General features: G+C 41.0%; 1 protein-coding gene across 6 annotated transcripts in view; it reads left to right on the top strand.

Moving 5' to 3' along the window:
• magi1b (membrane associated guanylate kinase, WW and PDZ domain containing 1b) overlaps positions 1-16,229 on the top strand; it is a 130,439-nt gene that overhangs the window by 55,300 nt on the left and 58,910 nt on the right. For all 6 annotated transcript variants that reach the window (XM_065955050.1, XM_065955051.1, XM_029277181.2 and 3 more), the window contains exon 2: positions 5,382-5,498. In XM_065955050.1, coding sequence (XP_065811122.1) covers positions 5,382-5,498 — 117 coding nt within the window. The remainder of the gene's footprint in view (positions 1-5,381; positions 5,499-16,229) is intronic.

Below are 16,229 nucleotides of genomic sequence, written 5' to 3'. Positions count from 1 at the left end.
TATAGGCTCAAACATCTGCCAACATTAGGGGACCTGTTTCTTTTTTTTTTAAATTAAGGATGGAACAAATTTGGACCTGCTGATGGCAGTGGATTAAACATGAAAGAAAATTGAAGTGTGTATGGTATTTAGTGGAAAACTCGGGTCCTCTTTCTAATGTGTCTTTCTCGGGAATCACAGTCAAACTTCCTTCACAAGGCTTCTTCCAGTCAATGTATTCAAGTGTAAGCTAGTTTGGTTTCTATCAGCAACCTCAGTTGCTTTACTAAAAAGCAGTGGAATCAGACAAAAAGATCTTTGGATAAACTAGCCTTAGGTTTTTTATATAAATAAATGGAACTGGGGTTCCCCAATGACAATGCTTTTCATCATTTTTGAAGGGCTTTGTACTGCTCTGTGACTCTTGCAATTTTTAAATAATTAGAAATCGGTCAAACTTTTCCTTTCCCACTACAAGCAGGAGGATCGAGTTTCTGTGTAGTTTGGTTTTTCCATGCTGTGAATACAGATGTCAGCTGCCAGCGGAGGGTCTGGATGGTGCCGTGTCTGGCGCTGCATGTCTGAGCAGGGCCTTGGCTGGCTGATCAGAGTTGAGGGGTGCATGGGTGGTTCTTTTGATATGTCTGGCCTACTCTGATGTTCTCTTCTATGTTACAGACTCTGCCTCTTCTCTCCCAAAAAATACATTCTCCGACTCCCTCCTTGTCTCCTCCAAATCTTGCTTGTTTTAGGGGGCTTTTGAAAAATCTAAAACAGATGGCTGTGGTTGAAGGATATGTCTTAACTAATTATCTGTTGCTGAGGGATATGTGTGGGGGGCTGTGGGGCCAAATGCTCTCCAAACCAAGCCCTGCTGCCTGCCTGTGTTTTGTTTCAAATTTAATTCAGAAATAAAATAATTTCAAACAATGCCCAAAAACCATCAAACTCACCTCACATAAGTGTCTAGCAATTGGTTTTGACACAAATTTTGCTAAGATTGAAGCAGACTTAATATATTTGTAGACAAGTTGTCTTTGCTTCAAAACCATGAGTTAACTGTGTATTGCATGTTTATGATATACATTTAAAGCCTTTTAAATATAAATTGTACAAATGCACTCACAAAACCATACTAGTGGCAAACATGGCATTCATTCCTAAATGCAGTGATTTCCACCAGTGCATTCAATGTCCACCTGTGTGATAATGATAATTAGTAAACACTTAATTCCTGTGTCCTTGGGCCAGGAAACTATTGCTGCTTCCTTGGCGGTGGCGTATGAATACGAATGGTTTACTGATGGTCACTTTACATAGAAACCTCTGCCAATCAGAATGTGTAGGTGTGACCTGTGTTGTAAAAGTGCTTTGAGTAGTCCGAAGACTAGAAAAGCGCTTTAGAGCTCAAATACATTTAACATTTAATTCCAGCTCTTCTTGCATGCCAGTACTTACGTATGCATATAGCTCCTCTAACATTTAACCATCCACCATTTCTGGCTCATTGAGCCAAAATATATTGTTGAAAATGACAAATATCTAAGATTGTTGCTGACATTGTTATTAATCGTAAGAAAAGTATTCAACTTATTGTATTATCAGCTTTTCCCTGGCTAGAAGCAAATACTATAACTTCACTAATACTTACCTTAACTGTAACAGATGCCAAATATGACGAAACTGGAAAACACTTTTTCATTGTATGGACTTAACGGCGCAATCCCGCTGTCCCTCTTGCAAAATAAAAGGTCCACATTGGGGTCCTGATTGTCCCAGCATTTTCAAAAAGGCATTGATCCTGGACGCAGTTAGAAAAAGTCCACCAAGTTTTTATTGGTTAACTGTTTGCCCACTTCTAACAGACAATTGGCTAGGTTGACCTAATATGGTAGTCCTAGTTCAATCATTCCATGCCTGTATGGTGTTCCCGGTTGATCTATTCAAATCTTTACATTGGACACAGTGTCTTTTGCCATTATGGCTTGCATGCTCTGTCATGTTGAAAAAGCCAAAACAGTACAAAGCACTGCAGAAGCAGTTAATGGGTTTATGGTGTTACTGTACTCTGCATGGGTTTGAAGGAGCTGACTATCTGCCTTAAAGGCTTAAATGGAGGTGAGATGTGATCTTATTGACCTTTTGACCCTCGACATGGGTGACAGATTGCTGGAAAAGAGTCTCCAGAATATTGATCTTGAAGAGTAAAGATAATACAGTTGTCCTCATTTGGCCACAGTTGGACCAAACCTAGACAAAAGTTGGAGCCAACCAAATGTCTGAAATCCAAACATTGTGGGTGCACTTTAGAAAAGTGGTTGTACAGTAGTCGGCTGTTATTTAAAGTTATTGACAGGAATGAGAAAAGAGAAAGGAAATGTGCTGAGAAGATATTTGACCTCAGACCAGTAAAAACATACTAATGTTGGGTAGAGCTGGTTTCTAGGCCCATGCATACTTTGGTATCAGTCAACACTTAACCACTATTCAATCAATGGGCATTTTAAAAGGGTATCAAAACATATGAATATGAAAGTGATCACGCAGAAAGACAGAAGGATTGGCTAAACTGGTTGCATTAGGTCACCTTAAAAAAGGTGCTGCTAGCCCGGTCAATGACAAAACTGGACAATGGTTGCACTTTTACTGGTAAAAACAACAATGTGGTGTTGATAAATCAGTGTAAGCTTTCTATGAAAAGTGTCACAATACAAAGGGACAACAGATAGTGCTATCTACTTAATCAACACTTTCTGTGATTATTTTCTCCCAATTCATTGAGGAAATGGTACTTCAGGGCTCTGTCATTCACATTGTCCTTCCTTTAAAGGACTTCTTCTCATTTTCAGTAAAACACTGCTGTTCCCATCAAGATAACCATACACAATAGGATAAAGGGGGGCTATAATCTACGTAACTGGATAAAAGCTTATGTAATGGCTCCTTGAGGTGCTTTGGGTTGCAGAACCCAGGGATCAACCAAAAAGCATGAATAAATGACTCATCAGTATAAGCCAAAAAATTTTAACATTGAATAATGAATACCTTTTATATCAAGTACATAGTCCAGTTATCGACTTTTGAAAATAAAATTATTTCATATTTGACATTCATCTCTATTCTCACCCAGTATCATTTATGAGGGATACACCATTTGAAATTTGTGGCAACTCATTCAGCTAAATGGACTGTGAATGGACTTTTATTTCTCATCTTCTGGCCACTCAAAGTGCTTTAACACTGCAGAGGGTTCAAGGTAAACCAATCCCGTTCATTCATGCACTTCCACATGCCATTGTTTATTCAGTCTGGAGCCTATTAGGTTGACACTTTGACATGTGGACTGCAGGAACTGTGGATCAAACCGCCAACTTTCCAATCGAGAAATGATCGACTCTACCACTGACCCACAGCAGCCCACACGGGCCATTAAAACCTTTTTTTGTAGATTTATTGTGGGAGTTGAAGGATCGAGCATTTTCAGGGCTTGACCCATATCGAGTTTGGAAGATCAAATATTATGGTCTCTGCTTTTTCCCCACAATGGGAGTGAAGTACAAAACCACTAGAATATACTTCTTTTACATGACTTATAGTATTAGCAACAAGACCTTGCTGTTCTTAAATATGTAAAATAAATGCACAATATATGCCATGCAGGGAAACAAGCTGGATATGGTAAAAACAATTTTGGTAATTGATACATTTCTCCTTTGGTTATACCTTGAAATTTAGATGGAAAATGTTTTGGGATTTTGAAGGAGGGAAATTGAGAACAACACAGTCCTTATACAGCAACTTCATAAATGGCAGTTTCTCTTATTTTTCTGCCCTTTGGTGCATTTTAGTTTTTGTCATAGTACAGATTTTCCAGCACAACCACCACTTGGGGGTCTCCTTTCAAGGAATGCCTATTGCTCTAAAGTAATTGGTGTGTACAAACTCCCATTGGGGTGTGTATAAGGCTCCCTTGTTGGCCTGAGACCTGTTGTGAGGATTAGTGCACACTTTGTTGTGAGGATGGGACAGGGCCAGAGTTTTCTTCCATGAAGAAGCTTAGACTCGACCTTTTCCCAAGTCTGAAAACAAAACGGCCACATTGTTTTTTTTTTTTTGTATGGAATTGAATATGGATAATCAAATGTGTCCCTCAGTACTTTCACAAGATATGTTTGTATGCATGGGCCTGTGAAGCCAATGTCAGAAATCCAATTCACCTTCTTTAAAAAAAACAAGAATACAGATTGAAATACTTTCATTGGGGAATTTATTATTTGGAAATTATTATGTTAGGAGCCTAGCAGTTAAGGATTTTTCTTGAAAAGAAGGGTCTCATGTATGATTGTTTACATTTTAACTGCAGTGTGAGCATGTCAGCCTCCAAACTTCATTGCCAACTTAATCACAGGAAAAATCATATTAAGATCTTTGCGTCTACTCCCCTCTTGTTATTTATGCTACTAACATAACAGAAAAGATTGGTGATACTAAAAGCAATCATATTATATATCTGTGGGAGGTGCATTTTGTGTCTCAATTCTATTTTTATCGTATGAACCTACAATCATTCTGCCAACCAGTGCAGAATGCTCTTCTGTACTATGCTAACAATCTTAATCTTTTTGTTAAACACAAGCACACACAAGCACACACAACGACACACGCTCATATACACACAGTTGCCATGGAAACAGGATCCAGGGCCTTTTATGACACGTTGTTTGCCCAAGACAACTAAAAATGGTCTCAGCAGCTGTGCAGTGATGGGAGATAAATCATTTGGATCATAAATAATTGGACATGTATTAACATAGAATGAGAGGAGATGTTGCCTGCAGAAATGCCAATTAATTTAGAGCAACACATTGTCATATTCATCTTGAGCATTCTGTCATTCTTCTGTTTGTATGATATTGCAGGCTGTTTTCTGTTATGTTGTAATAGTCAAAATTAACTCTAATAATTACACACAGACACATTTACAATCAAACACACACAGTGGACACTTTCTAGCCGTGGTGCCCTTCACTACCCTAATGTGTGTCTGAGGTCCAGATGGCGTAGCAGTAGGTGGGCTAATTCACAGCGTTAGCTGTAGTGCTAGCAGTCTTAGTTTTGGCTAGCCCTGGCTGGTTGGAGTGGGAGAGCCTGCAGCCAGCAACCCCACCGAGTGACGCTGGCAAGTGAACAATTCACGGCTACACACTCAGCGTTTAGCTTTGTTGTGTTTGCAGGATGAACTTGGGTGTTTTGTTCTGTGGGAGACCAACTGTGTGGTCGTTTGACACTTCTCTATGAATTATAACAGCGTTGTTTGACTCCTGTGATATTGTAATGTCTGTTGTCCTTATTTTTTTATGTTTTATGTGTAACAACATGTTTCTCTGTGTTCACGATGACAGGAAGCAAGCTCAACAAGGACCTAAAGCATTATCTGAGCCAGCGCTTCCAGAAATCCTCGGCTGACCATGAACTGCAGCAGACCATCCGAGACAACCTCTACCGTCACGCCGTGCCTTGTGAGTCCATGACACCACTTTCACCCTGATATGTTGTTCCTTTTTTCTTCCGTTTTGTGATCACAACTGTATCTTCTCTATGTCCTGGCATCTTCCGAGGGCATTTCTTTCCTTTCTTGATCATATGCTGTCAAGGCTACACACTGTGTGTATGATTCCAAAGGAACATCACCATGGCACTAGTATACATCCTCATGAAAAATAAAACAAATGCATGGACAATAAAGATCTGAACTGAATTGATCGGAGCTGAGCTGAGCTGAAATGAGCTTGGGCAAGATCAGTTTTAGACCCATGTAATAATCTAATAGGATAATAGGATGATCCAGTAAAGCCTTACTATGTTCCAGTCCTAAGTGGACACATGGTTTCCTTTTGACCAATACTGTTGTTAGCTGGGTTATTTGCTTCATTTTGTCCTCATGTCTTTGATTATTGGTTTTTATCACACATCATCCCTCTTTATCCCAAACTGGACGTTCATGTTTACTCCCCAAGATGATAAAAAGTAGAGATGGGACAGATCCAATCTAATATCAGTATCAGGTCTGATATTGAAGTGATTAACATATCGGAACGACGTCGCCAATCCACGTCACACTTCAAGAAAGATTGTTGACCACTTTAAACATTCTCAGCTTGCAAAGTCTCACATGATCAAAAGTACAAAGCTTACACTTCAGTTTAAAAGATTCGATCTGAAAACCTTACAGTTGTTGCTGCTTCCTGTATTGCTGTTTGTATGTGAAGCCAGCACAAAGTTCAGATACATTTCTTTGGAATTTGTATTAATTTACTTTTTTGCTCTTTTGATACGAAATGCAAAGCCAGATTTACTACAGCTTTGTGTAAGCTTACACATAATACCAACAACAACAATAACAGTATAATTATGACTAAATATAATCTCCGGAATCAGTATATCGGTAGTATACCGAAATCAGATTGGAAATGAAGAAAAGTGGATCTTGCATCTATGATAAAAAGCAGTGAGATTTCACTAAGTCAACCCCCGTACATTCAGTCAGGTTGGTGTTTGCTGTTCTTTGCCTGTTCATGTGAAGGCAAAGTCTGGTCACTCCTCATTGACTCTGCTCATAGTATCTCATGTCTACAGGATCAATGGCACTAATAATTATACGTACACTGTGGCCTCATCCTGGTCCCTCACCCTTTATCACCAACGAGTATCGGCTCTGCCAGAGCTGCTGGTGTAATCCAGGAATAGAGGCTTGTGTCGTTGACTTCTTTTCTCTCTGAATATTGCAGAGATCTAAAATCACATTTGTTTTTGATGCTGAGATAGATGTTTAAAAGTTTTGTTCGTCAATGCTACGATGCTCAGGATGTGGCTTCGTCACATTAATAACAATGTAACAGTGGAGTGGGATACCTGTGCAACTCCCTCTGTGGAGAGGCAGATAAAACAGAATTATGGTTAGACTGGTGAACCATGTATGTTTCATGTCTTGTGTTATCCCTAATATGCACATAGCTGTGAAAGCAGCCAAGTGCACCAATGAGAACCAGACCCTTCATTGACATGATGGTGGAATCCCTACTGACTTATGACACAACTTGCCTCATTTATAAAGATGTATAGGGAGAGTAGAAGAGACAAAATGAGTAGATACTAGGTGAAACAGCAGGAATGGATTCTCCTCCCCATTTAGAAATTGCTGTATACAAGTATGTTCAGGTGGTTTATAGTAGTTCCCTGTCACTAAATATTGTATTAAGATTCCACATGTGAATATGGGACATGTCACTTTATTTCACTTTCATAATCAAGGATATTTGATGTACATAAATTAAAAGACATTTTTATAACAAAATTAAACCGTTCTTTTTGCTGGTCATTGCCCCATCACTATACATTTTTGAAGCCTATGGTGTTGTCTTTGCATTAAATACTAGACATGACTTGGGAGACCTGTCATTTCCAATATTCCTGCTTTACTTAAATAGTTAACATCCGTTGGCTTCTCTGAAGTTTATCTGTAGCCCTCTCTTTTAAATTATTATCTTTATTCAGGAGGCTTGTTTAAGGGACTTTATCTGCATTACCTCCACTACCATAAGTCAGACAGACACTAGTGGAAGGTGGGGGTCTGGCCATAATGGCCATTTAAATCACTAAGACGGCACTCTAATAAAAACCCCTGTGTCGTTAGCAGTAAACAAAGCATGGAGGTGTCCCCTAGGCCATGTGTTTTATAGGACTGCAAATGCACTTGTTGAGCACTGGGACATTCTTAACAGAAAATTACACTTTCAAATAATTTGCTTCAGCTAAGTCTTTTTTTTTAATCTCTTTTTGTATTAGGAAGTCATGTTACATTGTGCAAATACCATGAATAATTACTTCTTCTGACCTTCATTCTAAAGAAAAGTCAAATTTAGTGAATGTATAGCAAAACATACATTTAGATGCGCTTACGCTTTGGCCTACGATTGCAAGAGGTCAGTGTGTGTCCATGCTGACATATGTCCAAAGGTTGTTCACTGCACTGTGCATGTGCTTGTGTAGGTGTAGGTGTGATTAATGCAAAGCAAGCAGGTGGAGAAACAGATGGAGAAGTGAGTCCATGGTTGGTTGTGCTGCCTTTAAATCAGGCAAAATGGAGTGTTCAGGCCGGGGGGAATCTCCATAAGACGATTATGCACAACAGTCCATTTCAGTCCAATCTGTGAGTTTACCAAAATTCACATCTATTCTTGCTAAGTTTTACTCTCTGATTGACATGGTATTTTGTTTATTGACAAATTGCTAATATTATTCACTGGAAATTTTAAATAGCTTTGCAGTAGCTTTTGCTGTAAAATGAATTTCTTACATTGCAGTTACTATATTTTATTTCCCAAACTGAAATTCAGAGCTGTATATGTGGTTGTTTTATTTAACTATTTTGCAATGAATGTATGTAAATGTTAAGTCGTAGGCAAACAAAGACACGACACATGTTTTGCTGAGGAATGGTTTTGCATTTTTGGTTGATTATTTCCATGTTTTGCAACCCCACAGTGTTGAAATGTAGCCTACATAGTATGGCTGGTTTTCTGCTGTGATACTTTATTTGTCTAACTGTTGTGTCTATTCACCCAACATTAACAAGCTATAACTTTATAACTTGTGAAATTATAGATGTTCATTCTACCCTTACTAATTGCCTTCACATTGATGCCCCAAACAACCAAAAGGAGACACACGGACAGAAAACAGGATATGCTCCCTCGTTGGCTTCCAGCATTGCCGAATCAGTTGGTTGGACTGCCAGGCTGTGTGCACCACAGAGGGGATTGACCACAGTTTACTGTGGTGGCTGGCAGGAGGTTGTTACTCTAGACCACCTACGCATGCCACCACTTCTAAAAAAAAAGAAAAATACCAAGACATAATTTTCATGAAAAGAAATGGGCTAAGACAAGTTTAGCTTCCAACAGATTTAGTTTAGGAAACCCCTGAAGTTAAAGTTGGGATGTCCTTTTGCAGAAAGAAAAATAATCTTTCAAAATACACATGAAACATAAATAGAGCAAATACAACCATCTATGTTTGCCTTTAATATTAGGTTGAATTGGGCAGAGAAGTTCTTGAACGTCTGCACATGTTCTTGTAGATTAATTTCGATGTGCAGGTGTCGTAAAGTGATTTGTGAACGGTCTTCCTCAGATGTTCCCATAACCCTGAAGAAGTTGAGGCACAGCTCTCACACCCTCCGCCATCTGCTACGTCCGTCAACCTCCCCTTGTGGTCACCCCCTCTGCGCATTCAGCGTTCCAAAATCACCCATTCTCCCGACAAGCCCCCCAATCTCCTCCATCCTGACCCCCCCAAACTCATGACACTGCTGCCTCACTGCCGCCACTGCTGCTGCCTTTCTCTCCCTGTACCACTCTTCCCTCTTATTGTCCCTGACTGTGGTTTGGAGGAGTGACAAGAAGAAAGGAAATGCTCTGTTTGGTTTACGCCTGATTTAAAAGCATTCTAGGTCTGCCAGCCTTGACAAGCGAGCCCTGGATTTCCTGCATATAGGCAAGTATAGCAGTATTGACTTGTGTGGTGTTTGTGATGCTGACGACTCGGTGTTCGCCTCTAAACTGAGCGAGCTTTGCAGGGGCTAGTGTTCACGTGCATGTGTGATGAATTGAGGGGGCTAGCAGCACAGACGATTGGACAGCCTGTATATAGGCTAAGAGGACGGCTCTGAGGGAGGTTGGGGCTGAAGCCGCGGGGATGGGGATGGAGATGAAGATGGGGGTGGGGTGGAGTTTGGATGTGGGAGGGGTGCAAAAAAAAGGGGGGATGGGTGGAGTGAGGGGAGAGAGGGGGAAATGGTGAGATGCAGAAACACTCACAGTCAAATTAACGTTGCCGCTAGCTAGCCAGTCAAGCTAACATCAACATATGTACAAGAAGGATGTGTTGTCATTATACGACCTTGTTCTACCACTGCGTGTTTGTGTGTGCACAGTGCATGTGTGCACAGTGCATGTGTATTTAAGTGTCTACAGTGTTTACAAAGCAGCCTGTTGAGGACTGGTGTGGTGAGGTTAGAGATTGCACCCACAGATGAAATCACATTGTTCTAACAAAAGAAATGCTCCAACTCACTGGTAAATCTAAATTGTTGAAATAGAGGAAAATGATACAGTGAGCCGAGCTTCAGACAATATTGTTGACTTTTATCAACAAGAAGAGGATCGACTGCATGTCAGTCAAATACCTGCTGTGTGTTTATGTCTGTTTGACATGCTTTACTTGATGTTCGTTTTGTCATGGCTAGGTAAACACAGTCTTGCATGTCTTTCCGATCTTCCATGGAAAGACAAAACTCATCCAATCATTCCTGTTAAACCAGTTCTCAGTTCAGTAAAAGCCTCACATAAACCTGGTTTAATTCCTTGCAATGGCTTGTTACTTGTGATGGCCACGATCACAATATGTGCATCAATTGTTCAGGTAACTTATAGACACTGTATTTGTTTTCCTTTATGTGTAGTATTTTGAGCATGCAATAAATGTGTTTGAAAGGTTCTCTGTTTATATTTAGTTTAGGTTAAAGAAATTGACATTTTTTTGTGAGAGACATCATTTGTTGCTGAGAGGTCACATATCTGTTTTTTTTATTATATGAAAGTAGTGAATGTGTGTTTTTTTTTCTTTGGAGTTTAGCTCCTGAAAAGCAATAGCTCATGATTTGAATAGACTTGTTTTATCAAAGCTCATGCCAAGAGTTTTTAGGTGGCCATGACACGCGCTAAAATACATACTGATGCCTCTATATGGGTGACAAAAGCAAAAGCGACCATCAGTATAAAGATGGAGTATTTCTGTAAAGTTAGTTTTAATGCCTGAAACCACTCCTGCGAGGTAGGTGTCACATGAAGTGAAGAACTGAATGCTGCCTTTTTTTCAGCCTTTTTTTCCTACAGTAAAATGAGTGATATGTTTGACCATTTAAAAGAACAGGGATGAGATTTTTATTTTGAAAGGAAAAAAACATTAAACACGTGAAGGACATTGTCAGCAAAGAGGTAAGATGTACACAGGAGATAGCAAAATTGAAGTCTAAAGTTCACATCAGGAGCTTTAAATGTAAAATAAATTTAAAAACTCTTCATCATATTTTGCAGCCCAATCACTACAAAACTTTGTGTTAGATCCTGAGCTTACATGACTGTTGGAGAAGGACAGAAGGCACGACAGTTACCAGTGTCAGTGTGTTTACATTTGTGTGGAGAGGGTCCGGCCCACTGCAGGTAGAGCAGAAGGAAGTTGTGAAGGAAACAAAAGGAGCTTAATTCATGCTGGTGGGAAAGTTTTTTTTTTTTTTTTTTGTCAAGCTAACACCATTAGCAGGATTGTCGAAACAGAAAGAGTGATGGGTGGCGTGTCTCTGGTCCTTAGCCCCTCCCCCCACCACACCCTCACGTACACTGACTTGTGCTACAATTTATAGTATTCACACACCAAACAAAGACACTGTTGCACACAAATCCATGACGATTGGCATGGAGGTAATTTTCTCGAGTCATTCCTTCGTCTTTAAAATGGGAGTTAATTCCCCCCTGCGTCTGAGCTTGTTTTCTTAGGATAGCTCCTACTGTGTTGACTGGCATTTTGAACTTTGTAGATAATGCCTTTAACTGAGACAATGGAACAGTTTACTAAATGATTTCATCTGTATTAGCATCTATGTAACCATTAAACCATTTAAGAGTCTAAAACGTGGATTTTTTAATTAATTGTTAATGAGGTGAGATTTATCTGTGGATTTTTTTACATTAATATGCAATGTATCTGAAACAACTCTCTCTCTAATCCAACTCTTAAACATAAAAAAATACAGCTCACGAAACAGAGACCAGACATTTGGTTCTTTTGGGGGTTAGGTGTCTTGCTCAAAGGCAGCTCAGCAGTGGAAATGAACTGGTATCTCTTCAGCAACCAGTCCTAATCTTCCATATTTGGTCTGTACCGGGACTCGGATACGCGACTGTCCAGTAACCCAAGTCCCTTCAGACTGAACTATAGCCGTGTTGTTTGACTAAGAAACTGACAATTTAGTGTATTCCAAATAACCATGAATTATAACAAGTCATTAGCATTCTGCTCTAAGGTAAACCCAGTTTGAGTTTGGAAGCTGACCAATCTGAAACTTTGCCTCATGTCTGAATTAAACTGTAAACTATTGATACTACGTGTGAATGTTTTGGCACTTAATTTACATCAATGCATGAGACACACTTATCCGAAGGGATAGTTAATACGAGTGTCTTTGAAAAGCAACTAATAAAACATTAGAGAAACAAAACTCCACAACTCATCCAACATTTCACACGTGATTTGTGTTTTCTTTGACGTTTTTTGGAATTGCTTCATGTTTGGCAGCGATGACTTAAATAAAGAAAAAAAAAAATCTGAAAGTGTTCAATCAAAACCACCCTCAAAAATCTTCTATTATTTGGTTGGATGGTTCTCTAAACCCTGGAAGTACCCTTTGTAAATGCCTGCCTATAGTGGACACAACGTATGTAATTGGGACACATTTAAGGGCTATCTGGCAGAGAATGGCACATCACACGACCTTTGACTTTTGTCCCTCGAATGATTTCTAGCTGCTGGTCCCAACCCCCAACCTCCTCTAACCATGGAGCATAACAAATGAATTCTGCACATGCAGAGGCTTCTTTTATGTGACTCAGCATGAGCATGACTTTTTTGTTAGTTAATTCATATTTTGTCTTGAATCTCTTGAAGTTTGATCTCCTTTTTAAAAAGTGTAAAAAGGCTTAATGCTACTAGCACTTATATCCTTTTTTCTGCCAAGTTTTAGCACCTATACTAGTTGTTGATGTACTCGTTGTTTTGGACTTCTTCTGTATCTGACATATAAGCTTTAGCCTTACTCATGTTTACAACTTCATGTCGAGTTCTTTTTGCAGATTCCTCAAGTCTTGATTCTGTGTTTTTCATGCCTGCCTCTTCAATTCTACCCCCTGACTCCTTTCCTCTTCACATTCTGGTCAAAGATGAGTTGTCTGGAACTTGTTAAGCACCCAGAGCATGTGCGTGAGTTTGTGTGCAAAAAGAAACAGAGGTGTGGGGGATGAAAAAAAAAAATATGACGGGATCTGCGAGAACAAGAGAGAAAAGGGGTGAACAGCCAGGAGAAGGGGGGGGGGGGGGAGAAGAAGGAGAGCGAGAGGGGGAGGTGGGCGGGTGCATGTGGGTGCCTGCGAGACGGGAGACAGCGGGGCTCAGTCAGAAAGAGAGAGAGAGAGAGAGAGAGAAGACTAGCATTGGTGTGTGTGGGTATGAGACGGAGCACATTATAAGCCAATGTGTAGATGCTGCTTAGCCTAGCTCCCATTAGCTTAGCATCACAAAGCCAAAGCTGGACAGAGGACAGACGCACAGGCAGAGGAAGGGGAGGGAGGAACGGAGAAGGAAATGTGAATCTGCGCTGGTTTTTTCCTTCCACTCATCCACACCTGATTGGATTTTGTTGCTCCCTCTGTATTCTGTCGACGTGGTGTTGTTCACTGGACTGTAGGGAAAGGAAGGAGAGGAAGAAGAAGAAGAAGAAACCCCTCACAGGCTCCCTAACTGAGGTAATTTTGTTTGGTGTTTCATTCTGAGAGGGGGACTACAGGCTGCTGTGATTTAATGGTTGGGGGTTGGGATGGAGAGAGATGGAGAGGCAGGCGGTGAGGATGTCTGTGCATCAGGCGGAAGGCATCAGGAGCAGAGCGAGAGAGACAGAGGCACATCGCTGGCAGTAATGGAGGCTGATGTGTTGTGGTCAAACGGAAGCTGTGTGTGTCTGTCTGTGTCTGTCTGTCTCAGGTATGCGTGCGTCTGTCTGTTTTTGTCTGTGCCCCGGTTTGATGCCTGTGTGTGTGCAAAGTGTCACATCCCATGTGGGTGTTTTTCTGGTGGAAGCACTCCAACTCTGCAATGGTTGTATTAAGGTTGATCTGTTGACACACTTGATCATATTGGAAGCCATTACCTCCAGCAGCAAACTGTCTGCCTGTCTGTCTGTCTGTCTGTCTGTCTGTCTGGAGCTTCCAGGATGCTAAGGTTAGCTTCTACCTCTCCTTCATCCTCTTTCTCTTTCTCTCTATCCAGCTCGTGTCTCTATATACCCTCTCACCCTCTCCCTCCCTGCCCCTCTAAATGCATCGTTTTAAAGCCTCTCTCATCCATTTTCATGTTGCTGTAGGTAGCAGCAAGCCCAGGGTGCTTTTTTTCTGGCTGGAATAGAAAGACAAAGGCTGTCTGTGTGTGTGTGCGGGGGGCATTTTCAGGCTAGATTCTGGCTGATTTAGCTTCACACTGCACTACTGGCCCTTCAGGTTTTTTTGTTTCTTATTCTAATCTCTCTTCTCCCCCCACCCCCATCTTCAGAAACCCCCCATCCCTCCTTGTGCGTGTCTGTGTGTGTCTGTGTGTGTCTGTGTGTGTCTGTGTGTGTGGATCATTTAGAGATGAAAACATTTGTTATGAAGGTAAAAAGGAGCATGTCATAGTTTCAGAAAAGTCCTGTTTTGATCTCATTGTGGTGTGGCATGTATGTCTCTTCATTGCCAGCCACTTACAGCCAGCCAACAAGAGCTGTGAAACCACCCTCCCCTAACTCTAAAAACACTCCATCACAAATTAAGGGGACCAGGCCAATCATTCAAAAGCCATGGCAGAAACTGCCCTCTTCAACATTTAATTCCATGCCACTACCACGTAGGGAGGACTCTTTGGATTTTGATGGTTTTCAGAATCAGGTGGGGGTGGTTGAGGTTTCCTTAGGGCTTGTTGATACACTGTAACCCGTCCTCCCTGCAAAAAACCAAACCAACAACAACAACAAAAAAAAACAGAATGTAGCCAGAAATGTGATGACTGGAAAATGCTGGAATTTGCGGCTTGTGTTTTTGGTTGGATTAACCCTTTAGTGGGACAGATGGCTCCATCCCCCTGCCGAGCTGACAAACCCCAGTCAGCTCACCACCCCTCCTGCATTTGTGTGTGTTTGAGTGCATGCTTCACCCCCCCCCCCCCCCCCCCCCCAAAAAAAAAAAAAAAAAAAAGCTCTGGCAAGCGAGCTGTGGCAAAGATGGTGGATGGCTGTGTTTTGGTTTTGAAATATAACAGGAGTCTGCTCGCCCTTCCCTTGTGTTTTTGTGTGTGCACGTGCATACAGTCGTGTGTTTATCTGAAGACAAGCCTTAGTTTCAGCCTGGAAAATATGGACTAGCTGGCTAGCTTGACATCAGAGCATGTTCATTGTGGAGATTTAGAGAAATTCTTCTGGAATAGCTTCTGAACAACAGTTGGGTCCTTGAATGTTGCCAGATTTTCAAGGCAGGGCCGTTATCCATGTTGTTTCTCCATGATCATCCACCAGCTTCATTTAATATTCTTACTATAAGCACTTTTTCAGCATGACCTGCTACAGTGAACCCAACATCATCTGCCAAATAGGGTCAGTTTGCAGAATTTTGTCTGGCACAATATACCAGAAAAAGTATATACACCCACATCCTGTATCCCATATTAACGTCCTGTTGAATTTACTCTGACTGCCATATAATGAAAACCATAAATACCCTACAGAGTAAGTCTGTTCATGTCTAGATCTTTGTGATTTGTTGAGAAAAAGTGGAACATTGTGTCCTTGTTCTATGGTGTGCAGTGTGTTTATGAAGTATAGTAAATGTCATATGTGCCAGGAGTTTGACTTGAAAGTGAAATGACTGGACACTTTGAAAGACATACAGCGGGATAATTCAATCCACTGTGAGGCCTGCCTTTAATCTAACACAGTCATCACATTTCATTTCAGCGCACCATGACTCAGTGCATGGGTCCATTTTCCTTTTCACTTAATACAGGCAAGACTCAGGAAAAGCACTTTCTCGCTATATGTTAAGGCACCAGTCTTTATTAGAGAGGGAGCCAGAGCTGTTAGCGTCCATGGCCCACAGCTTCACCCCTTCACTCTACATTCACAAGTGAGATGTGCACAGACTACAGACAGAGGATGAATGAGGGATGCACACATTGTGCCTCTGAGTTATACCGAAGCAGAGTAGACCTCACTTTAACCCGTCTAGAAAATGTTAGCACTTCCTGCCCCAGACTTTTTCTAAGTTGCCCTATCACACATGTCTCTCACAATGATATTTTCTCTATCAGGCAGGTGTGGTTGAGGGGTGGGGGCTCAG

The sequence above is a fragment of the Labrus bergylta genome, chromosome 5 (assembly GCF_963930695.1).
Source record: "Labrus bergylta chromosome 5, fLabBer1.1, whole genome shotgun sequence".
Classification (NCBI taxonomy): Eukaryota; Metazoa; Chordata; class Actinopteri; order Labriformes; family Labridae; genus Labrus; species Labrus bergylta.
This window is presented reverse-complemented; position numbering and strand designations above follow the sequence as displayed.